We start from the raw sequence: 24269 nt of genomic DNA, 5'->3' as shown, positions 1-24269 counted from the left end.
CAGGTCTCGACCTCTCTCTGTTTGTGTTGTTAGGATCTCAGCTGTTCTCTTCATCTAAAAACCACTTTTAGGTTGCCTTCAAAATAGGGTCATCGGGCTGCCTGGTGGCATAGCGGATAGGTTTGAGCGCTCCGCTTCGGAGGGATCTGAACCCAGGGTTGGCAGGTTCAGATCCCAGGTGTGTAAGGTTATCAAGCCACGCTGTAGCAGGCGCCCACATATAACATAGAGGAAGATGGGAACAGATGTTAGCTCGGGGCACTCTTCCTCAGCAAAAAGAGGAGGATTGGTGGCGGATGTTAGCTGAGGGCTAATCTTCCTCAAAAAACAAAACAAAACAAAACAAAACGAGGGGGACATCGACTGCGGGACTCCACTCCGAGCACAAATCTCACACTATCTCTTGGCACTGCAGGGTGATCCTTCAGGGCCTTTTGATGAAGAACGGGCTGTGAACCACGGTAAAGAGAAAATCCTTCTGCCGTGTTCCAAATACTGGTTTGGGGGAGGCGAGGGTTGGAAGCATTCAATTAAGTGATAAGCAAGTGTTATCTTTGGGGAGGACCGTAGCTTCCCCTAAAACCGGGGAAGCTTGTACCCAATAAACGGTAACAAAGTATAGCAGAGAGAGCTATGTAGTAATTATCATTTATCCCACGAAGAGCTGCGAGATTTGTGTCCTGTTTCCGTGTTTGTCCTGTCATGGAGTAGAGTGAAAGCAACAGAAACTTTGGAGACAAAGGGACCTGGCTTTGGTCTTAGCCCAGGACCAGGTCCAGGACCACGGCCACATTTATGTTCTGTGTGTTTTCCTCCAATGTAGGGTGTGCTGTGGCTGGTTAGACTACACCGGGGATTAAGAGATGACACATAAACGGGTATTTGCTTTAAGGCAACTTTTAATGAAAACCTTATTTTACACAAGTGTTAACACGGGCGACCTCTACAATTTTGGTGCACAGAAACAATCTATTACCACTCAGCCTTTAGGGAAACGTGCGTAACACGTAAAGCAGGTCGAGCGTCCACCAGCGGGAGCCGCCCCCGCCAGCCCCGCCCCTACCGTGGCCCCGCTTCCTTGCTATTGGTTCCTTTCCCTGCGCCGTCGGTTGCCGTGGAGACCACGGCTATGGCAACTAGGAGAAGCCAAACTTAGTCGTTCCTCTCGAACCGCGGAGAGGTCCCCAGCGCGCGGGGCGACTCCGCGGGGCGCTCATGGCGCTCTACGAGCTCTACTCCCACCCGGCCGAGCGCGGTTACCGCGCGGGGCTCTGCTCTAAGGCCGCGCTGTTCCTGCTGCTGGCCGCCGCGCTCACCTACATCCCGCCGCTGCTGGTGGCCTTCCGGAGCCACGGTGAGCCTGCCCCCGGCCGGTGCGCGGCACGGCTCTCCGCGGCGCCCTGGCCGGCCTTCCTGACTTCCTCCCCACCGCCCTACCGCCCTCTTTACCTCAGGGTTTTGGCTAAAGCGGAGCAGCTACGAGGAGCAGCCGACTGTGCACTTCCAGCACCAGGTGCTGCTCGTGGCCCTGCTGGGACCCGAGCGCGACGGCTTTCTCGCCTGGAGCACGTTCCCCGCCTTCAACCGGCTGCAGGGGGATCACCTGCGCGTCCCGCTCGTTTCGGTGCGTGGTTCCCGCCCTTGTCGAGCAGCCCCCCGGGACTGGGCGGGGGGAGAGGGGTGGCGAGCTGCCCGGCCTCAGCCGCGGGGACCCCAGCGTGGGGCTTAAGGCTTCGTGAACCCACGCAAGTTGTGTGCCCAGGCTCGTTGGCCTGAGCATGTTTAATTTCCTTGGGGGATACAGTCGCTTGTGTCATTCAACTTCTCCAAGCCGTCCCCAACCCCAAGAAGGTTGGCCACTGCTGTCAGTGTCTGCGTCTTGACACAGAGTCCAGGAGACTGGGGACACCCCGTCTCTGGCCCCGTCATCTCCGTGGGCTTGGCCTGATGGAAGGGTGGTCGGGGAAGTTCGTGAGTCCTGAAGGCCGAGCAGTATTCCTGTTAGAACCCCATCGTGTCGCCGCAGTTGTGAGTCGCCACAGGGTGGGAACGCGAGGGGTAGGCGTTTTTATGCAGATGGAGGCCAAGGCGCTGATTGGTTCCGCCACCTCCCCAGAATGTCGCGCGGCCCAGTCCCTGCGCTTGTCTCATTAGATGCTGCATCCTGCAGCTGTCCAGGACGAAAAGGAAGCATGTTACTGTCTGTAATGTAGTCTTTGGTTCAGGATAAGTGAGTGCTTCCTTTACCGTCATCCCTTTCCGCTCATTTTCTGAAAACGTTTTCCTTCAGAAGTATGAAAATTCTGGTTTTCCTTTTTCCAAAGTTGAATCTCTACACATCTCTGAGATGACTGGCCTACAAGCCAAGCTTGTGTAGCTAAAGAAAAAGAAATTCAGACTTTTTTCCAGCAACTAAATAACATGAAAAAAAATTAATTCTGATTGTTATATGAGTAACTACAAACAAACTATGATTCAGATTAGTTTTTTTCTGATTCTTTAAGTTTTCTTTTTTTTTTCTGATTATAAAAATGCATGCTCATTGTAAAGTATTAGAGTTACAGGCATACAGAAAGGCATAAAATTAAAGGCTCAGTTTGGGGGCCAGCCCAGTGGTGCAGCGGTTAAGTTTGCACGCTCTGCTTTGGCGGCCTTGGGTTCGCTGGCCCGGATCCCGGGTGCGGACATGGCGCCGCTTGGCACGCCACGCTGTGGTAGGCGTCCCACATATAAAGTAGAGGAAGATGGGCACGGATGTTATCTAGGGCCAGTCTTCCTCAGCAAAAAGAGGAGGATTGGCAGTAGTTAGCTCAGGGCTAATCATCCTCAAAATAAATAAATAAATAAATAGAATTAATTAAAAAAAATCTTTAAAAAAAGGCTCAGTTTGGTATGTGTATCAATACATTTAACCTTATTCTTTTTTAAATATCCTAGCTTTTCTTTTTCTTTTCTTTTTTTGGTGAGGAAGATTGGCCCTGAGCTAACATCTGTTGGCAATCTTCCCTTTTTTTTTTTTCTCCTCAAAGCACCAGTACATAGTTGTATATCCTAGTTGTAAGTCATTCTTGTTCCTCTCTGTGGGATGCCACCACAGCATGGCTTGATGAGCAGTGCCATGTCTGTACCCAGGATCCTAACCGGCAACCTGGGCTCTCCAAAGTGGAGCGTGCAAACTTAACCACTCAACCACAGGGCCGGCCCCCTAACCTTAGCCTTTTTAAGGTCTGCAAAGTATTTCATGACATGGAAAACCTGTAATGGATCTAATCAGTTCCCTCTTGATGGATATTTGATTTGCTTTTACTTTTTCACTATTAGCATATTTCAGTGAGCAAGATTTTGAATAAATCTTACACCTTTAACCATTAAATTGTGAGGAATTGGAATAGAAGCTGTTTGTTGAAATTGTGTAAGTACATAGAAAACTAAGCAAGCAAATAAAATAATTATTAACTCCAGAGAAATAAAAAGGAAGGAAAAGTGAGAAAGGAAAAGTAATCAGAGTTGTGAATGGGATTTACGTAGTCATAATTATGTGGACACTGAATATTGACTAAACAAAAGGAGATGGGAAGGGTGTGTGTGTGTCTGTCTGTCTGTCTGTGTCTGTGTTGGGGGCTAGTGGGAGGTGAGGGAAAGAAAACTAAATCTTCATCTTTCCTTGTGGGAAGTCAAGTCAAGAAAGAATGCCTGAAACTGAGAAATCAAGAAGTGCCACTTCAAATGTTGTTTAAGACATGGAAATACATTTCTAAATAACCAGATAAATGAGATTAAAATATTTGTTATGGGAGTGGAAGTCTGTTTTTTGTAACAGATATGGTTGAACAATTTGATTCTTTAAGCGCTTAGGTCTTTTAAATTGATTTTAAAAATAGAATTGGAGTAGGAGACAGATTTCTTTGAATAGCTCCTCACGAATCATGACATGTTGCTCATTTTTATTCCTGTTTGAGATTATAATACCTCTGGGGAAGGGTGAGTGGATGAGAGGCCAGTGCTGAGGTATGCTTGCTTTTCATTGTATACCCAGTGTACTTCTGGTGTTCCGTGTGCATGTGTTTCCTTTCCAAAAGCGGAAACAAAAGGTTTTTTTTATTCCAAATAAACAAAAAATTAACTTAGTTTTACTTTAGGTTAGAATTCCCTGTCTTAAATTTTTAGTAGCAACTTTTACTTTACATTTGTATATCGCTCTCTATCATACTCTTCTGGTTACTTGAGTCTAAGAAATAATCATGAAAACTTAGTATAATCGTGAAAACAGGGAAATAGCATGAGGTTTCATTCATTGGTTCTTTTCACTTGTTGATCCACCACAACTGTTTGGCTCCCCACTTGGACTGCTAGTTAGCCTCTTATCTCTGTAACCAGAAACTGCTCCCCTGAGAGCACTGCCCATGTTCCCCCCGCTTCTGGTGTGTGTGGATTCCGATTTTAAATCTATGAAGCCAAGACTACCTCTTATGTTTTTTGTTGCCCGGAACCATTAATCCTCTTTCATACTGCCTAATTTAATACTGTAAAACACCAAACCAAAGCTCCTTTTTCTTAGTCTTCTTTCCCCCTTCATTCTAGGCCAGTGTCTATAAGTAATGTATGGCCTTCTTATCTACAGTCTTTCTCAGTAAATGATTTGCTTCCTGCCTGGCTGAGCTTTTGGTTTGAGAATAGTTTGAAATCATGAGATACAAAAAATGAGGAGAGGCAGTGGAAGTACAGACCTCAGTAGCACCCCAAAAGAGAAACTACTTGGGAACAAACTGAAGAAATGCACAAGATGCGTAGGAATAAAACTTTAAAAGAGTGCTGAAAGACACAAAAGAGAAAAGAAAAAGATGATAATTTATGTCATGTTCTTGGCTAGGAAAATTCAACATCGTAAAGATGTCTGTTCTCCCTGAATACGTCGATAATTTTAATGCAATCTCAATGAAAACATAATTTGGGGGGAAAGAGAGACATATGGAAAAATAAAAATTCTAGGAGAAAAAGAAGGATTATACAAGAAGAATAGCACTACCAGATATTAAACTATACCTTGAAGTTGTAATAAGTAAAGCAGTGTGGTTTGGGGACTTGTATAGAAAATATGGAAATGGACACATATGACAAAAGTGGCATTTAAAATCCGTGTGGAAAGATGACAATAAAATGGTGTTGGGACAACTGGGAAGCCATCTGGAAAAAGTAAAGATGAAGTCAGTCCTCAGATGGTACACCAGAATTAAAGTCCAGATAAATCAAAATTACATTTAAAATATGAAATCATTAAAGTATGGAAACAAATGATGAGCGAAAGCTTTTATATCTTGGAGTAGGAAAGGCCGTTCTAAGTATGACATAAAATCCAGAAGCTGTAAAAGAAACATTTTTGATAAATACAACTATATAAAAATAATTTTAAAAATTACTGGCGTGCTGAAAACCATAAGCAAAGTCAAAATACAGTTATAACTAGGAAAAATGTTTTACCATTTGTGTCACTGTAAAGGGCTAATTTTCCAAACAAAGTGCTTGCAGATCAGTAGTTAAAACACCAAGTACCTAATAGAGAAATGACAAAGAATATGAATAGTTTCTAGAAAAGGAAACATAACTCTTAAACATATGAGATCTCACTCATAATTAGAGAAATGCAAATTAAGGGTACATTGAGATACCATTTTTTATCTATCAAATTTGCAAAAATACAAGTTTGGTGACATTGTGGGCAAGACATAAGGAAGCATGTAAGCATTCCTGTACAGTTGTGTGCTGCATATAACGATATTTCAGTCAACGATTGACTGCATACACCATCAACTGTGGTCCCATGAGATTAGCACCATCTAGCCTAGGTGTATAGTAAGCTATACTGTCTAGGTTTGTGTAAATACACTCTGTGAGATTCACACAATGACGAAATCACCTGAGGACACATTTCTCAGAACATATTTCTGTCATTAAGCAACACATTCCTATATATCACTGGTAGGAGTGTAGATTGGTACAACCTCTTTGAAGGACTGTTTGTCCATATTGGCAAAATTACTTATGCATGTGCCTACTTCTCCTTCTAGTAAGGTATCCTAAGGTTTGTGCACATAGGTGAAATGACATATAAAAAGTTGCTTATTGCAGCATTGTTTGTAATATCAAAAGATTGTAAACAACCTACATAGCAATAGAAGACTCATTAAAGAAATTGTGGTACATTTACCCAGTGGAATGTTACATAGCTATTTTTTTTTTTTTAAGATTTTATTTTTTCCTTTTTCTCCCCAAAGCCCCCTGGTACATAGTTGTATATTCTTCGTTGTGGGTCCTTCTAGTTGTGGCACGTAGGACGCCGCCTCAGCATGGTTTGATGAGCAGTGCCATGTCCGCACCCAGGATTCGAACCAACGAAACACTGGGCCGCCTGCAGCGGAGCGCGCGAACTTAACCACTCGGCCACGGGGCCAGCCCCCATAGCTATTTTTTTAATGAAATGGATCTCTATATACTGACGTGGAATTATCTCCAAGAGAAACAGACTGTGTCTTCCTGTCTGTGGTGTCCTCTAATAGCTGTTCGACAAGAGACAGGTTTGGCATAGTCCTCATTGCCTACACATGTGCAAACGTCAAACGTGCCAGCACCAAAACTTGCAGAAGGGACATCAGCAACTTGAAAGAAAACCCCAGAGACGATAGTAAAACGTTGTTGTTTTCAGCTTTATTGAGGTATAATTGACAAAATAGTAAGATAGTAAAACACTGTTTTAACCCCTAAGAACCCAATGGAGAGCAGGTAGGGGAAGGTTCAAGAGGCATTTAAAAATAGGCTAGCTCTACGCAATTTTAAAGCCTGCTTAAGAGCCTAGACCAACGGATTTTAGCTCCCTTTATGGATTGTATTTTAAAATGCTTTATAATCAATGTGCTTGATGGCACAAAGGACAAAATTACATAGAATAGTTCGGATATCACTGAGTCAAAAAGTGATTCAAAAGAATCAATGTAAAGAAGTTTTGGGAATCCCTGGATCAATTTATTTTGCTTATATTTTTGTATGTGCAGAAATATGATATCTGATATAAATATGCTTAAGTCTAAAAGCTCCTTCAATAAGTACAAAATACTCTGATTGGAAAGCATTGTGTCATAGTTTAATTGGAAATATTTTTTCTGTCTTACAGGAATATAAAATAATGGTGCAGTTTACAATTGATGGTACCTTAGATTCATTGAAATACAGGTAGCAAGGATTTGATGAGTCTAAGAGCCATGAAGTAGTGATCCCTGCTTTGCTACAGACCCTAAGACTGCCAAAGAGAATTTTCAGCATAAAAAGAAAAAATGGAACACCCAATGATGACAGATATATGGTAAAATGGACACTGGTATAAAATAGAAAATTAACCTTTAATAAGAGAATAGTGACTCAAAAGATTGAAAACAAACAGAAACCAAACAAAATTCCAACAAACCATCAGATACTATAGAATCCATGGTGGAAAAAATGTTGCAAGTCAGGGCACTCCGGAAACAATGGCTCTCCTTAAATTTACAGCTGCTCTTACAGTCAGATGGTGTGCTGTTATGAGGTCTTGTGTTAGCTCCAAACACACCCTCTCATACTCTGCTTTGTGATGCTCACACTGAGATGCTGAAAACCACATTCTCCTTTGCCCACTGGCTCCCTGTTAGGCTCTGCCAGTAGGAGGCATGATGAGCCTTGTTCTGGGAGTGGAAAAAAACTGGAAACTGCTACCAGTGGCTGCTCCCACGGTGAAGAATCATTGTCGGGGTGATGCAAACAGGAAGGAGTCTTTCCTTCAGCCTTATCGATTCCCTCTTGCGGGTTTTTCCTGCAAGCTCCAGAGGTGCCAGCACTAGCTGAGCAGCACTCCCTTCTTGAGGTCTGAGTCCCAGCTCCTTAAGGGAATGCCAACCTCTTCCCTTTCTTCTCCAGCCCTAGGCACGGGAGCTGCTTCCTGCAGGCACCTTCTCTGTGTTAGCACAGCATTCCCTTTGTCCTCTAATACCTGTATTACCAATTATTTCCTATACTAAATTCTGTTAAAATCGCTGTTTAGTTTCTGTTTTCCTGGTTGGACCCTGATTGATACAGGTGCACTGATAGGCGTTGAGTAAATCCAACAATGCCTAGTATATTAGTATTGATTTCACACATACCTGTAAAGCCTTATCCTGCTTTAACCACCAGAAATCTTTTAAATTAGGGTTCTCGTAGGCTGTTATAGAAGGAGCACTGAATCAGGAGTCAGCAAACCTAGAACCTAGCCCCAGTTCTGTCATGGGGTTCCATACCCTCTTTCAGCCTCAATGTAACTATCTATATAAAGAGCATGATAGTATCTACCTTTCTAATTATTATTATTGGTAATAATACTTCTCTCCTGGGGTATGCACAGAGATCAGATGAGACAATCACTGGATATAAAAATTGTTCCAAGTTGCACAGATACCTTATAAAAATAAGGTGATGGTGTGATTTATGAATTCTCTTAGCCAGATACACCCATTGGATTTTAGATACTAACTTTGAGCTTGTGTTAAATAAGTATTAGCTGTTTGATTGCCTACCTTTATGGCTGTTGCACATGTGTTAAGCCTGATTTGAACCAAATGGCATTAAGTAATTGATTTCATCAGTAGTCCAAGTGATAACAAATGTAGCCCACCTCGTCAGCCCTGTGGGAGGGAGTCGACCTTGGTGATAGGTCATTATGGGGGATGCACCGTTTGCATCATCGCTTACCCTCACAGCTCTCTCCTGGCCGTCATCCTCCACCACCTCTGTCTCAGTCTGCTCAGCTGCACTGGCCTCGCCGCACTCTCTCAAACACTCACCCGCTTTTACTCAGAGCACATGCACTTTGTTAGCCTGGATCACTCTTTCCCCAGATATTTCTGTGCCTTGTCACCTCACTTCATTCAGGTCTCTGACAGTTAGGTCTTCCTGAATATTCTCTGTAAAAATTTCTGTAAAAGTCTACCTTGTCATTCTCTAATTTTAGTCTGCTTCATTTTTCTTTGTGGCACTTATCACCACCTGATATCTGTTTGTTTATTGATTTATTTTCTGCCTCCCTGGCCAGGAATGTCAGCTCCATTTGAGTGGGGACTTTGTCTATTTTGTTTGCCATTGTTCCCAGCACCTGAAACAGTGCCTAGCACATAGTAGGTCCTCAAAAAATCCTTGACAAATTAATGAGTGAATTTAACAAGTAGACACTAATGGCAGTGCCGTGCCAGATCTCTGTTCTCTGTGAACTTGGAATAAAAGTGTGTACATGAACAAGTATACAGACTTACGCTGGTACTTTTGATGCTGATGTTTTACAAAAAGATTTGTCCTGTCCTACCCAACATCTTCTCTTTGGTTTTTTTTTTTTTTTTTTTGAGTATGGACATTTTAGTCCTGGAAAGAGGACCAGATTTGAAGTCAAAGGCATGATTTCAAATTCTGTCTTTACCATTACTCGCCATACCCAATAAATCCCTTAACCTCTGTGAGCCTCAATTTTCTCATCTATACAATCGGGATAATACTTGCTTTGCTTACCTTAGGCTTATTGTAAAGATCAAATGAAATGCCTTTCTCTCCCCCCGCCACTGTGTTGGAGTCTGAATTCTTCTGGCAATTTCCTCCTGACCACTGTCCTTTCTTGCAAGTTGAGACATTTGATCTTTGTCTTCCTGTCCAACCCTAAAGGTCCAGAAGGCATGGATCCACTACAGAGAGTTAACCCGACTTTGTCTTCCAAGTCTTCCCAGATACCAACTGAAGAAAATTCACAGGAAGACAAGGCAGCCTCTTTTCCATCCTGCTCATAATTGCTAATACGTAATCGCCTCTGTAACTTGATCATCAGCCGTGGTAGCAGATAGCCCTCCCCTGCACCTGCGGAGCTGATGAAACAGGACAGAAAAAAATAGTATCCAACAGAAGAGAAGGGTAGTTTTCTCCATAGCTAGGCCTAGGATAAGGACATTATTGTCTAGAAGGAAAAAATGATTGAAAGGTTCTGAAAACTGAGATATCTCCATCTCAAAAGACCTTATTAGCCTGAAAAAGAACAAAGATCTCTTCCTCACATAATGGTGTTGGTGGAAAGCAAAATGAATCAGTAGATGGAGAATTCAGATGGGGATGTTGATATAGCATAGTAGAATCCTTCTGGGAACCTACAGTGGGAAAGGATCAGTTGTAGCAAGAAAATCCAGTGTTGTGCCAAGGAATCGTGTCAGCAGTATCACATTTCAGGAACCATCCTTTCCTCCTAGTCATTTTAGGATCACTAGGAGGCAAGATTATGGATGGCAAAACTGGATACCACTGTTTTTTTATGAGCTGTAATTTGTCTTTTTCCTTCTTCAGATCTCTGCTATCCGTACTTTCATGTCCATAATTTATAGAGTATCTGTGTCGTTTTAATGCCTTACCAATTTTACTTAGCTTCCTTTTTCATTTTATTGATTTGTACTAAAAGATGCACTTGGCTTTAAAGTCCTGACATCAGTGATGAGATGAGGTCCAACAATGAGAATCTGAAGCAAAGATGCTTGTGGTTAAAGAAGATATAAATAGAGCTTGGTGTTTTTCTGCTGAGTCGTTTTGGGGAAAGTGTAATGATTAGTATGAGTTTTTTTTCTATTTTAAAAAGTTGACTTCTAGACAAGTAGAGGACAATTGTAATGTGCTATTTAAATTTTCTGTACAAACTCTGGCTCATCTATAAAAAAGAAAATCCCAGCAACAAAACAAACAAGAGATCAAATGAGACAACTGAAAAAGAAAAATGCCATCCTGATGTATATTGTTACTGCCACTTCCAGTTGCTGTTCATTTTGGCCCTTGAATAGTTGAGAAGCGCAAGTATGAAGTTCAGGGGCCATGCACACTGTCTCTCTTTCCCCAGTATTGATCCACTTCTACCTATTTATGTTTCTCTTTTTTTTTTCTATGAGAGAGAGAGTACCTGTGTATGGCAGAACAATGGATCATGTGTATGTACAACAGTGATATGGATATTTCCCGACTTATTAAGGACCAGGGTCACTGGGCCTCTTTGGGTTTCCTAGACTAGAGAAGAAGACAGGAACCAGGATGGGAAGATGGACGTGTTACATTTTAAACTGGAGCTACCCCTGCAGTCCACGGAGCACGTTGTTGCTGTGCAGCTCATCTTGACTTTCTCCTACCAATTGCACGTGAGTCAATTCCTGAGGGAAGCCCTTCCTCTCCCTTTTGTCTTTTAAAGAACAGAGCACTCATTCTGTTTCTAGGAAAACCCACACTGTAGAAGGCTCTTTTCTGAGGTGTAATTTGGGATTTAACTGAAGCAAATTAAATGTTTTTCACTGGTGTCGTATTAATATATATGAGCTATTAATAGCATAAAGGGTGTTCGGCAGAGTGCTTCCTGCATAGCTAACCCAGGTGTATGAGGGACTATTAGGCTTCAGCCACAGACAGGTGACACTCAGAACCCAGAGATCTTCAGATCTCACCAAAGTTGGTATTGTTTCTCACTCTAATGATTTCAGAGGATGTCAACATTCGTGATGCAGAGCATGGCATTTCTCCAATCCTCCTTCGCTGTTCCAGGGTCCCAGTTATATGTGAACGGAGACCTGAGGCTGCAGCAGAAGCAGCCTCTACACTATGGTGGCCTAGATGTTCGATACAATGTAAGAATGCTTCTTATTGTTCATCTCCTTTGTTTCTATATGTTAGTGATTATCAAATCCTTTGAAGAAGGAGAAAAGAAAGTTGGAAATAGCATTTCTCTGTGGGTGGCATAAAAGAGGATTTCTGAGGAATTCTTGCCATAGTTCAAAATATGGTGACAGATATGCCTGTATTTACATCTAGAAAGAAAAAAAATCTTTGTCTAAGAACCAAATTGTTTATTGTTTTTGGGTACACACACACAAATGGCTTATTTCAAGTTATCTTTTTCAGTTCATGTAAAACATTTGAAAAATAATAACAACCATCGTGTTTCTCTTTTTGTTCATTTTGGGGTTTTTTTGGTGAGGAAGATTGGCCCTGAGCTAACATCCGTGTCCAGTCTTCCTCTTTTTGCTTGAGAAAGATTGTCCCTGAGCTAACATCTGTGCCAATCTTCCTCTATTTTGTATGTGGGATGCCACCACAGCATGGTTTGATGCGTGGTATGTAGGTCCACACCAGGATCTGAACCTGGGAACCCTGGGCCGCCCAAGCAGAGTACATGAGCTGAACTACTATGCCACGGGGCCGGCCCCTAACTGTCGTTTATTAAGCATGTAACTTATGCCAGCTCTGAGTTAAGGGGTTTAATTATATCGTCTCCTCTAATCATCACAGCAACCTCAAAAGATGCCTACAGTTGTCATTTCCCAGCTCTCCAGCTGCTCATCCCATCATTGTTCCCCTTGCTCCTTTATAGACATACTGGCCTTTTTGCTCTTCTTCAGACCCACAAAGCAGCTCCTGCCTGAGGGCGTTTGCACCTGCCTTTCCCTTAGCCAAATATCCACATAGCTTATTCTGCCACACAATTCAAGGCCCTTTTCAAGTGCCCCTGAGCACAGTCCTTCCAGACACTTCTTTCTTTCTTTTTTTTTTTTTAAAGATTTTATTTTTTTCTCCCCAAAGCCCCCCCCCCAGTACATAGTTGTATATTCTTCGTTGTGGGTCCTTCTAGTTGTGGCATGTGGGACGCTGCCTCAGCATGGTTTGATGAGCAGTGCCATGTCCGCGCCCAGGATTCGAACCAACGAAACACTGGGCCGCCTGCAGCAGAGCGCAAGAACTTAACCACTCGGCCACGGGGCCAGCCCCCAGACACTTCTTTCTAAAATAGCATTCCCCTCTCTCTGCATCATCCCTCACTCTGATATACTTTTCTTACTCTCATCTGAAATATGAAAGGTATGTTTTTGGCTTGTTTATTTGCTGTCTCCCTCAGTGGTGAAAGCACTGACATCTTCTATACTCTCACCCCAGTGCCTGAAACAGTGCCTGGCACATTGTACCCACTCTGACAGGTTTGCTGAAGGAATGAGCTCTCATTTTACACATGAGGAGACTGGGGCTTCCAGGGATTAATTAATTTTCCCAAAGCGCCACAGTTTGAAAGTCACAGGGCCATGAATTGTCTGAGGCCAGATCACATGTATGTGTTTACTCATTACTAATCTTTATTTTATTACAAGGGGGCCCATATAAGTTGGGCTTGGCTACATTTGAAAATAAAAGAGAGATACTATCAGTTATTAGAGATATAAACCTGGAGTAGGATTTATGGTCACCCTAGCTTGTAATCAACCTAAGTTGAAAAAAAAGAGGGAGACTGTAACACATAAACTTAACATGGCACTTTTTTTTTTGCTTGGGAAAGGTCTTTGCTGGTTTTTTGTTTTTTCAGCTTTGTTGAGGTATGATTGACAAAATGATAAACTATTTAAGTGTACATGGTGATAATTTGATATATGTGTATGTTGTGAAAGGATTCCTCCCATCGAGTTAATTAACATGTCCATCACGTCACATATTTATCTTTTTCATTTATTTATGAGAACATCAAAGTTCTACTCTCTTAGTAAATTTTAATTGTACAATACATTATTATTAATTATAGTTATCATGTTATATGTTAGATCCTCAGACCTTATTCATCTTATATCTGAAAGTTTATTAAAGATTTTATTTTTCCTTTTTCTCCCCAAATCCCCCGGGACATAGTTGTATATTTTCAGTTGTGGGTCCTTCTAGTTGTGGCATGTGGGACGCCACCTCAGCACAGCCTGATGAGCAGTGCCATGTCCGTGCCCAGGATCTGAACTGGTGAAACCCTGGGTCACCAAAGCGGAGCGCATGAATTTAACGACTCGGCCCCGGGGCCGGCCCCTAGCTGAAAGTTTATACCCTATTATCAGACTCTCCCTATCTCCCTCACCCCTCAGCCCCTGGCACTTTTCTACTCTGTTTCTATAAGTTTAACTTTTTATTCAGATTCCACATATAAGTGATACCATGCAGTATTTGTCTTTTTATGTCTGGCTTATTCCACTTAGCATAATATACCTCAAGGTCCACCCGTTTTGTTGCAAATGGCAAGATTCCCTTCTTTTCATGTCTGAATAATATTCCATTGTATACGTATATCACATCTTCTTTATCCATTCATTCATTCAGTGACAGACTCTTAGGTTTTTTTCCATATTTTCACTATTGTGAATGATGCTGCAAAGAACATGGGAGTGCAGATATCTCTTCACTATCTTGTTTTCATTTCCTTTGGATATATACCCAGCAGTGGGATTGCTGGATCATATGGTAGTTCGATTTTTAATTTTTTTAAGGAACTTCCATACTGTTTTTTATAGTAGCTGCACCAGTTTACATTCCCACCAACATTGAACAAGGGGTCCCTTTTCTCCACATCTTTACCAAGACTTGTTGTCTCTTGTCTTTTTTATAACAGCCATTCTAATGGGTGTGAGTATCTCATTGTGGGTTTTTTTCTCCCCTAAAGATTGGCACCTGAGCTAACAACTGTTGCCAGTCTGCTTTTTTTTTTCTTCTTCTTCTTCCCAAAGCCCCCCAGTACATAGTTGTATATTGTAGCTGTAGGTCCTTCTGGTTGTGCTATATGGGATGCAACCTCAGCATGGCCTGATGAGCAGTGCCATGTCTGCACCCAGGATCCGAACCGGGCTGCCAAAGTGGAGCACGTGAACTTAACCACTTGGCCATGGAGTGGCCCCTCATTGTGGTTTTGATTTGCATTTTCCTGATGATTAGTGTGATGTTAAGCACCCTTCATGTACAGGCATACCTCACAGATATTGTGGGCTCGGGTCTAGACCAACTCAATAAAGCTAATATCACAATAAAGCAAGTCACACGAATTTTTTGGTTTCCCAGTGCATATAAAGGTTATGTTTATACTATACTGTAGTCTAAGTCTGCATTATGTATAAAAAGTTGCTGAAGTCTTGAACCCCTCAAAGTCATGCATGAGAGCTGGAATCAACTTCCTCCAAACTTCTGTTCATGTTGATATTTTGACCTCTTCCCATAATTCACTAATGTTCTTATTGGCATCTAGAATGGTGAATTCTTCCCAGAAAGTTTTCAATTTACTTTGCCCAGATCCATCAGAGGAATCACTATCTTTGGCAGCTATAGCCTTACAAAATGTATTTCTTAAATAATAAGACTTGGAGCTGGCCCGGTGGCACATTGGTTAAGTTTGCACACTCTGCTTTGGTGGCCCAGGGTTCACAAGTTCAGATCCCAGTCGCAGACCTACAGACCACTCATCAAGCCATGCTGTGGAGGCATCCCACTTACAAAATAGAGGAAGACTGGCAAAGATGTTAGCTCAGGGTCAGTCTTCCTCACCAAAAAATAAATAAATAACAACAACAGTAAGAAGAAGACTTGAAGTCAAAATTACCCCTTGATCCATGTGCTACAGAATGGGTGTTGTGTTAGCAGGCATGAAAACAACATTAATCTCATTGTATACCTCCATCAGAGCTCTTGGGTGACCAGGTGCATTGTCACTAAGGGGTAATATTTTGAAAGGAATCTTTTTTTCTGAGTAGTAGGTCTCAACACTGGGCTTAAAATATTCAGTCAACCATGTTGTAAACAGATGTGCTGTCATCCAGGCTCTGTTGTTCTACATATAGAGCACAGGCGGAGTAGATGTAGCATAATTCTTAAGGGCCCTAGGATTTTCAGAATGGGAAATGAGCACTGGCTTCCACTGAAAGTCACCAGCTGCATTAGCCCCTAACAAGAGAGTGAGCCTGTCCTTTGAAGCCAGACACTGACTTCTCCTCTGTAGCTGTGAAAGTCCTAGATGGAATCTTCTTCAGTGTACGGCTGTTTCGTCTGCATTGAAAATCTGCTGTTTAGTGTGGCCTCCTCTATTAATTATCTTAGCTGGATCTTCTGGATAACTTGCTGCAGCTTCTCCATCAGCACCCGCTCCTTCACCTGCACGTCTGTGTCGGGAGACGGCTTCTTTCCTTAGACCTCATAACCATCCTCTGCCAGCTTCAGACATTTCTTCTGCAACCTCCTCACCTCTCTCAGCCTTCACAGAACTGAAGAGAGTTAGGGCCTTGCTCTGGATTAGACTCTGGCTTAAGGGAATGTTGTGGCTGGTTTGATCTTCCATCCGACCACTCAAACTTTCTCCAGATCAGCAACAGGGCTATTTCACTTTCTTATCATTCGTGTGTTCACTGGAGTAGCACTTGTAATTTCCTTCAAGAACTTTTCCTTCGCATTCACAACTTGGCTAATTGTTTGGCACAAGAGGCCTAGCTTTCAGCCTGTCTCAGCTTTCGACAGGCCTTCCTCACTAAGCTTAATCATTTCTGGCTTTTGATTTAAAGTGAAAGGTGTGTGACCCCTCCTTTCACTTGAACACTTAGAGGCCATTGTGGGGTTATTAATTGCCCTAATTTCTATATTGTGCCTCAGGGAATAGGGAGGCCTGAGGAGAGGGAGAGAGATGGAGGACCAGTCGGTCAGTGGAGCAGTCAGAACACACACAATATTTATTGATTAAGTTCACAGTGTTTTATGGGCGCAGTTTGTGGTGTCTCAAAACAATTACAATAGTAACATCAGAGATCGATGATCACAGATCACCATAACAAGTATAATAACAATGAAAAGATTTGAAATATTACAAGAATTGCCAAAATGTGACAGAGAGATGAAGTGAGTAAATGCTGTTGGAAAAATAGCGCCAGTAGACTTGCTCAACACAAGGTTGCCACAAACTTTCTATTTGTAAAAAACACAGCATCTGGGAAGTCAATAAAGCGAAGCACAATAAAACGAGGTATGCCTGTATTGGTTAGTCATCTGTAGGTCTTCTTTGGGAAAATGTCTATTCAGTTCCTCTGCCCATTTTTTAATCAGATTGTTTCTTTTTTTGAGGAAGATTAGCCCTGAGCTAACTACTGCCAATCCTCCTCTTTTTGCTGAGGAAGACTGGCCCTGAGCTAACATCTGTACCCATCTTCCTCTACTTTATATATGGGACGGCTACCACAGCATGGCTTTTGCCAAGCGGTTCCATGTCCTCACCCGGGATCCGATCTGGCATACCCTGGGCCGCTGAGAAGTGGAACGTGCGAACTTAACCACTGCACCACCGGGCCGGCCCTGTTTGGTTATTTTTGCTATTGAGTTGTGTGAGTTCCTTATATATTTTGGATTTTAACCCTTTCTCAGATACATGATTTGAAAGTATTTTCTCCTGTTCTGTAGGTTGCCTTTTCATTTTGTTGATGGTTTCCTTTGTCGTGCAAAAGCTTTTTAGTTTCACATAGTCCCACTTTGCTTTTGTTGCTTGTGCTTTTGGTGTTAAATCCAAAAAATCATTCCCAAGACCCATGTCAAGGAGCTTATCCTCTATGTTTTCTTATAGTTTCAGGTCTTAAATTTAAGTCTTTGATCCATTTTGAGTTGATTTTTATGTGTGGTGTAAGATAGGGGTCCAATTTCATTCTTTTGCATATGGCTGTCCAGTTTTCCCAACACTGTTTATTGAAGGGACTGTGCTTTTCCCATTGGATTCTTGGCTCCTTTCTCATAAATTAATTGATCATAGATGCATGGGCTTATTTCTGGGCTCTCTGTTCTGTTCCATTGATCTATGTGTCTGATTTTATGCCAATACCATACTGTTTTGATTACTATAGCTTTGCAATATAGTTTGAAATTAGGAAGTTTGATGCCTTCATCTTTGTCCTTCCTCAAGATTGCTTTGGCTATTCGGGTTCTTTTGTGGTTCCATACAAATTTTGAGATTGTTTTTTCTATGTCTGTGAAAAAATGCCTTTGGAATTTTGATAGGGATTGCACTGAATCAGTAGATTGCTTTGGGTAATATGAATGTTTTAATAGCATTAATTTTTTCAACCCATGAGCACAGAATATCTTTCTATTGTGTATTCTTGAATTTCTTTTATCAATGTTTTATAGTTTTCAACGTACAGATCTTTTACCTCCTTGGTTAAATTTATTCCTAAGTATTTTATTCTTTTTGATGCAATGTAATGAGATTGTTTTCTTCATTTCTCTTTCTGATACTTCATTGTTAGCATATAGAAACACAACTGATTTTTGTATGTTGATTTTGTATCTTGCAACTTTACTGAATTCATGTATTAGTTTTAACAGTTTTTTGGTGGCATCTTTAAGATTTTTTATATATAATATTGTATCATTAGCCTATAAAGACAATTTTATCTCTTCCTTTCTGATTTGGATGACTTTTATTTCTTTTTCTTGCCTAATTGCTCTGGCTAGGACTTCCAGTACTATATTGAATAAAACTTGCAAGAGTGGGCATCCTTGTCTTGTTCCTGACCTTAGAGGAAAAGCTTTTGGCTTTTCACCATTAAATATGATGTTAGCTATGGTCTTGTCATATATGGCCTTTTATGTTGAGATATATTCCCTCTATACCTACTATGTTGAGAGTTTTTATTATGAATGGCTATTGAATTTTGTCAAATGATTTTTCTGCACCTATTGAGATGATTATATGATTTCTATCCTTCATTTTGTTAATTTGGTATATTACATTGATTGATTTGTGGATGTTGAACTGTTCTTGCATCCCTGGAATAAATCCCACTTGATCATGGTATTGGAGCCTTTTAATGTACTGTTGAACTTGGTTTGCTAATATTTTGTTGAGGATTTTTGCATCTGTGTTCACCAAGGATATTCGCCTGTGATTTTCTTGTAGTGTCCTTTCTCACTTTGTTCATGCATTATTATCCCAACCTCAGTGAGCATTTTTATGACTGTTGTTTTGAGCCCTTTATCAGGTAAATCATTTATGTCCATTTTATTAAGGTCTATTCCTAGAGTTTTTGCTTGTTTTTTTTTGTTTGGAATCTATTTCTCTGTTTCTTCATTTTCCTTGATTCTGTGTGTTGGTTTCTGCACATTAGATAAAACAACCCCCTCTCTCAGTCTTGATGGAGTGATCTCACATAGGAGATGAATCTGTCATCAGCCCAGCCTGAGCTCTTGTTTGTCTCTCAAACCTTTATCTTAACCAAGCCACCGCCTTTGTTCTTAGCGGCTCCCAGTATTTGGCAGTGTGCCAAGACCTGTTTCGACGTGGCTGGTGTGTATTTTCTTGTCCTTCCAATATTTATGAATCACTCTGCTAGTTTCTGGATTTCTTTCAGAGGGAATTGCTCCATGTGTAGCTGTAGATTCAGTGTGTCAGTAGGAGGAGGTGAGTTCAGGAGGCTCTTATGTCGCCATCTTGGAATGGAACCTCTTTTTTTACATTTTTAATACCTCCCCCAAGTCCTCAGCATTCTGAATCCAGTCTTTACCTGGAAACCCATAGCACTTTTTATTTTAAGGTTTATATCAATGGGAATATGATATTAGAGGGAAGAAGCAATTTCCTTCTTCAGAGGATTATATGCTTACTATTTGTACTTTATCCTATTTCTGTATCTACATTTAAAAGAGAAAGAAGTTAGAGATCATTGAGAGAAGAGCAAGAAAAAAACTAAGGAGCTGAAAATATGGTCTATTAAGAAAACCAAAAGAATTATTTCTCCCATTGGAATAGAGAGGGGTATTTCATAAATAGCTTTAAAACCTGTAAAAAGTGGTTATTGACCCTTTGTTTCCATCCACACAAAGGGAAAGACTGAGAGTAAATGACTTAAATTGTTGCAAGAGAGTTCATTCATCCTTGAAGAAAAGATTCTTGACGCTAGACTAGGCCACCAAGAGTCAGAGGGTGGTCTCTGAGATGAATCTGGGTGGGCAGGAGGGTGGAAAGAGGTGAGGAAAGCTGTCTGGGTGTTCACACCACATCCTCCTGCGTGTATCTCAGGTGTCGGTAATCAACGGGACCAGCCCTTTTGCCTGTGACTATGACCTCACCCACATCATTGCTGCTTACCAGGCAAGGAATGGTGAGTCATGGGTAGAGTTCATTCAGACACTTCTCAAAGACTTTCCAGGTTAGTGGGGGCTTTGGAGAGAAACAGAATTGGAGACCCATGCCCTCCTCCTCCCCTCACTCCTATGGTCCAGCAGTTAGTGCTGATTAATTGCCATATTTATCCCATCACTGGCTTGATGAGTTTCCTTTTTTAAAATATAAGCCTTGTTGAGTTGCTCCCTTTACCACTCCTGTAAAAGAAACCAAAGACCAATTACCATCCATGTTTTTCAGATGGAAATAGGGTATATGAGTGATTTAGCCCATATTAGTAATCGAAGTAGAAGAATAGAAGTCCCCCAGGTTCTGGCTGGAAGGCAGAATGTGTCCATCCTTTACAGAGGCAAGGCCCTCAGGCCAGCCCGTGGGCCTGACTCAGCACTTCTGGCTGGTTGGTGGTCTGAGGTTTTCTCTGAAGGCATCTAAAGTATTCCTTGGCAACCACATATCATGGACACTACCTACAGATACTACATAGACATTTGATGAGTAAGGGACTCCAATTCCAGTATTTCTTCCTGATGTTATTTAATATTCTAGCAGCATTATTCCAAAAATAAAGGAATTTTAAAACTAATTTAAAAACACTGATACTAAACTAAAAAAAACTACAAATCAACTTTTCTTTCCTTATTCCTTCCAGTCTTTGTCCATATGCAGATTTTTTTGTACAGCTGCTCTCCTAGTTTAGAGATGCTTTAGGATCCAATTTATTTTTATTTTCTTTATAATATAAATCTTTCCCCATGCTGCTACAAGGTTTTAATTGGTATTGTTTTTATTGGTAGCATAGTATTCCTTTGCTTAGACACTTAGCAATTACAGAAGAACACATGGACTATTTCCACATTTTTAACATAAGTATTTTGACAATTATTTTAACAAATAATGTCTAAGCAACTTTGTACATCCAATTTCTCTTTCCTTTTGAACTATCTCTTTGGGATGAGTTCTGGTGTGTAGAATTTGTCTGAGAGGTCAAAAAACTTTTTTATAGCCCTCAATTGTTTATTGCCAAAGCGAGCCTTCATGGGTTAACCCCTGATTGTCTGCATTTCAGTAACCACCATCCTGACTGACGCCAACCCCATCTGGCTGGTGGGAAGGGCCGCTGAAGCTCCGTTTGTGATTAATGCTGTCATTCGTTATCCCGTGGAAGTCATTTCATATCCTTTCTGTTAAAGAGCCAACAGTAGCTTGGTTTTGAAAAAGAAAAAAAGAATTCCTCAGTAGTCCCAAGAAGGAACAGATGTGGGAAGCCTTAGACTGGAAATCTGCTATAGCATTGTAGCCTCACAGAGATGACTCCGTCTGCTGTTCGTACAGGCAAAAAATTCATTTCCTGTTCATAGTTCTTTATGAGCCATTCTTCTAGGTCAGAATCATCCATATTTTTGACTTAATAATCTTTTATTATCCCTTTTATCTTAAGGGTATTTGAAACATTTTTGCCATTTTCTGTCTAACTAAACTTTGGTTTAACATTTTTTTAGAAAAGGTCGTATGTTGACTCCTTAACTGTGTGTACTTATCTACCAGGATTCTGGGAAATGATCAAGTTTGCCTGGATCCAATATGTCAGTATTCTGCTTATCTTCCTCTGGGTGTTTGAAAGAATCAAAAGATTTGTGTTTCAAAATCAGGTGGTCACCACGGTCCCTGTAACAGCAATGCCCCAGGGAGAACTGTATAAGGAGCACTTATCTTAAGAAGATCATTTCTAGGGCCGGCCCCGTGGCCGACTGGTTGAGTTTGTGTGCCCCGCTGCGGCAGCCCAGGGTTTCGCCGGTTCGGATTCTGGACGCAGATGTGCACCGCTGGTCAGGCCATGCTGAGGCAGCGTCCCACACGCCACAACCAGAGGGACCCACAACTAAGAGTATGCAGCTGTGTACCGGGGGACTTTGGGGAGAAAAAAGGAAAAAAATAAAATCTTTAAAAAGAAGATCATTTCTGAAAACACTAAGCAGGACCCTGATTACCTCATTGTTGTCTTCCTACAACTGCCATCTTATGATGTTTCTGAAAAGAGCCCATGGACACGTGCCAACATATGTGTTTTCCTATCAGAGACAAAGAGCAATGCTTTCTCATTTTTCTCTACACAAATTCCATATCATCTAAGCACTTAACAAATCATCAGGGACTAGTTTGTGGAAAGGTCAGAGGGTTCCTGAAGGCTGTAATTTGCCTGTTTTTGTTTGTTTGTTTTTTGCCTGAGATCTGAATTTCAGGAGAAAACTACAGTCAGTTCAGACATCTTGGAAAGAGTCCCATCTCTGGTCAAGCAAAGACTTTTGGTCTCATGAACTGAAAAACATGTTATGCATTTCTTCCCCCTATCGTAAACCAAGTTTTACGCTTTTCAGGACTCTCTTGTGATAGATACTAGCACTTTCCACTCCTGGGCATCTAAATTTCCCATTCAGAGCTTTGATTCCGAGAACTGAGAGGCCTTTAACTAGAGAACTGGAGAGAGAGAAAGAGCGCTCAAGAACACATGTGTGCGTGTACGTGGGGGCGACTTGACACTAGGACCATCCCCCTGCCCTCGGCCTAACAGACAGTCATCTGTCATCAGCTCAGCTGAACAGCCCCTTATCCCTGCCCTGGTGTGGCTGGCTCTTTGCCCTGCCTTTTGCCCTCTCTCTGCCCGTGGAATAGGCTGAAGTCAGAAGTGCTGTTTCATTCACAATCCGCTCAGCAACAGTGGGGGAAGTAAGGATTGTAACAACAGGTTCTTTTCTCTCTGGCCTTCACCCAACAGCCTGGAGACTTGCCATTCCTCCTCCTTAACAGCACCCCCCCCCCCCGCCCCCCGCCGCCCTCCGCCGACTTCCCGAAAAGGATGTGAGTGACAGAGGAACTGTTGTTGTATTGGCTTGCTCCCACTGCCCAACAACCACAGAGTTTATCTGGAGGGCTAGCAAGAAGCCCAGCTACTTGTGTTTCCCTTGACTAGGGAACAGGGTGCCTGTTGGAGCAGGCAGCTTTGGGGAGGACACACAAGCAGCAGTGACAGAATAAAGAAGATGTTAGCCCAAGCAGCCCAATCCAGCTTGGCCATTAGCAGCATGACAGGCGGTCCTGCCAGATTACCCTCATGGCTCAATGAGCGTCTGCAGAAGAAGAGACCACTGGAACAGGCCTCTGTTGTACACAGAAGACTGACTCTCCATTCTCATCCTGAGGACGCATGCAGCTTCTTCAGAGGATGGATGGATCTGCTTTATGATCTAGAATGTCATTGGCCCTGGAAGGACATACCCACTGTGATCCAAGCTTCATGCCCACCCACAAACACACTCAGTGTATGCCTCAGTTTACCTTGGAGATTCAGTTCTTATTTCCAAAGCACCTTTTCTTCCAGGCTGACCAAAATAAGAGTTCTGGAAACAAAGCTATTTTGAAGTATTCAAGCACAAAAATATCCTGGCACTAGCTCCTCTACCTGTTTTCTTTAGTTTAATTTGTAGGGGTGTTTATCTGCCTAAAAATTTTTTCTTGAGATTTAAATGAAAAATGGTTGCTGGTTTGAATCACAAAGAGGTAATGAGATATGGAAAGATAGCTAAAGATGTGTATAAACATTGCTTTGCATTTTGTTAAATTATTTTAATGCAAATTTTGTGTAAAGAACCATGATGTTTTATAACTTTCTAATTAAAATGTTCAAAATGGAAGGTTACATGTGGCTTTTTAGAGGAGAAAGGTTTGGAAGGAGAAGAATGGAGAGGGCAGAGGTTGCGCACACTTCTTCAAGTTACTCACCAACAGCCTTGCTTTGCCAGGGCTCTGCCCAGAGACCTTGGAGTTTTTGTTAGCTCTTTGGCAAAAGTCACCTGGTCCAGCCCCAAGTAAATGTGAGTTTTCAGTGGCATCCACATGGCCTGTGGAAACCAGAGGCTGGAAAATTACTACTGCGTCTGGTGAATAGCATATCAAATTATTTACAGATCACATGTTGGTAGCTTCTGGACCTGAATCACACAGTGTAGCTGCAAGGAGGTAAAAGGTGAGAAATAGCCAGGATTTTATCAACTGAGCTGTAACCCATAGCTAAGGACAGAGAGTTTGAGACAATTACTCAATATTTGGGTTGGGGGAGATCCCTAATTTTGCCAAATGATTATCCACTTTCTGTTTGAATCAGGAGAGGCCCCTAAAGTCTGGCTTTGGTCCCGTCATCTAAGGTTAATAAAGCAATTCCGTGCATCTCCTTTCCTTCTCTTCATGTTCATGCTTTTTAAAAGAAGTTTTGTTT

At 41.7% G+C, this 24269-nt stretch overlaps 1 protein-coding gene across 1 annotated transcript; it reads left to right on the top strand.

Moving 5' to 3' along the window:
• The first annotated feature begins 928 nt into the window (after positions 1-928).
• TMEM231 (transmembrane protein 231) lies at positions 929-23688 on the top strand. The gene is made up of 7 exons (XM_014847732.3): positions 929-1354; positions 1455-1624; positions 11079-11207; positions 11544-11687; positions 19895-19976; positions 21066-21171; positions 21534-23688. The coding sequence occupies exons 1-7, from the start codon at positions 1216-1218 to the stop codon at positions 21712-21714; spliced, it is 951 nt and encodes a 316-aa protein (XP_014703218.1). The 5' UTR covers positions 929-1215; the 3' UTR covers positions 21715-23688.
• The last annotated feature ends 581 nt before the right edge of the window (positions 23689-24269 follow it).

This window comes from Equus asinus, chromosome 28 (genome assembly GCF_041296235.1).
Source record: "Equus asinus isolate D_3611 breed Donkey chromosome 28, EquAss-T2T_v2, whole genome shotgun sequence".
Lineage (NCBI taxonomy): Eukaryota > Metazoa > Chordata > Mammalia > Perissodactyla > Equidae > Equus > Equus asinus.
Note: the sequence above shows the minus strand (reverse complement) of the source record. Positions and strands in the feature narration are given on the sequence as shown.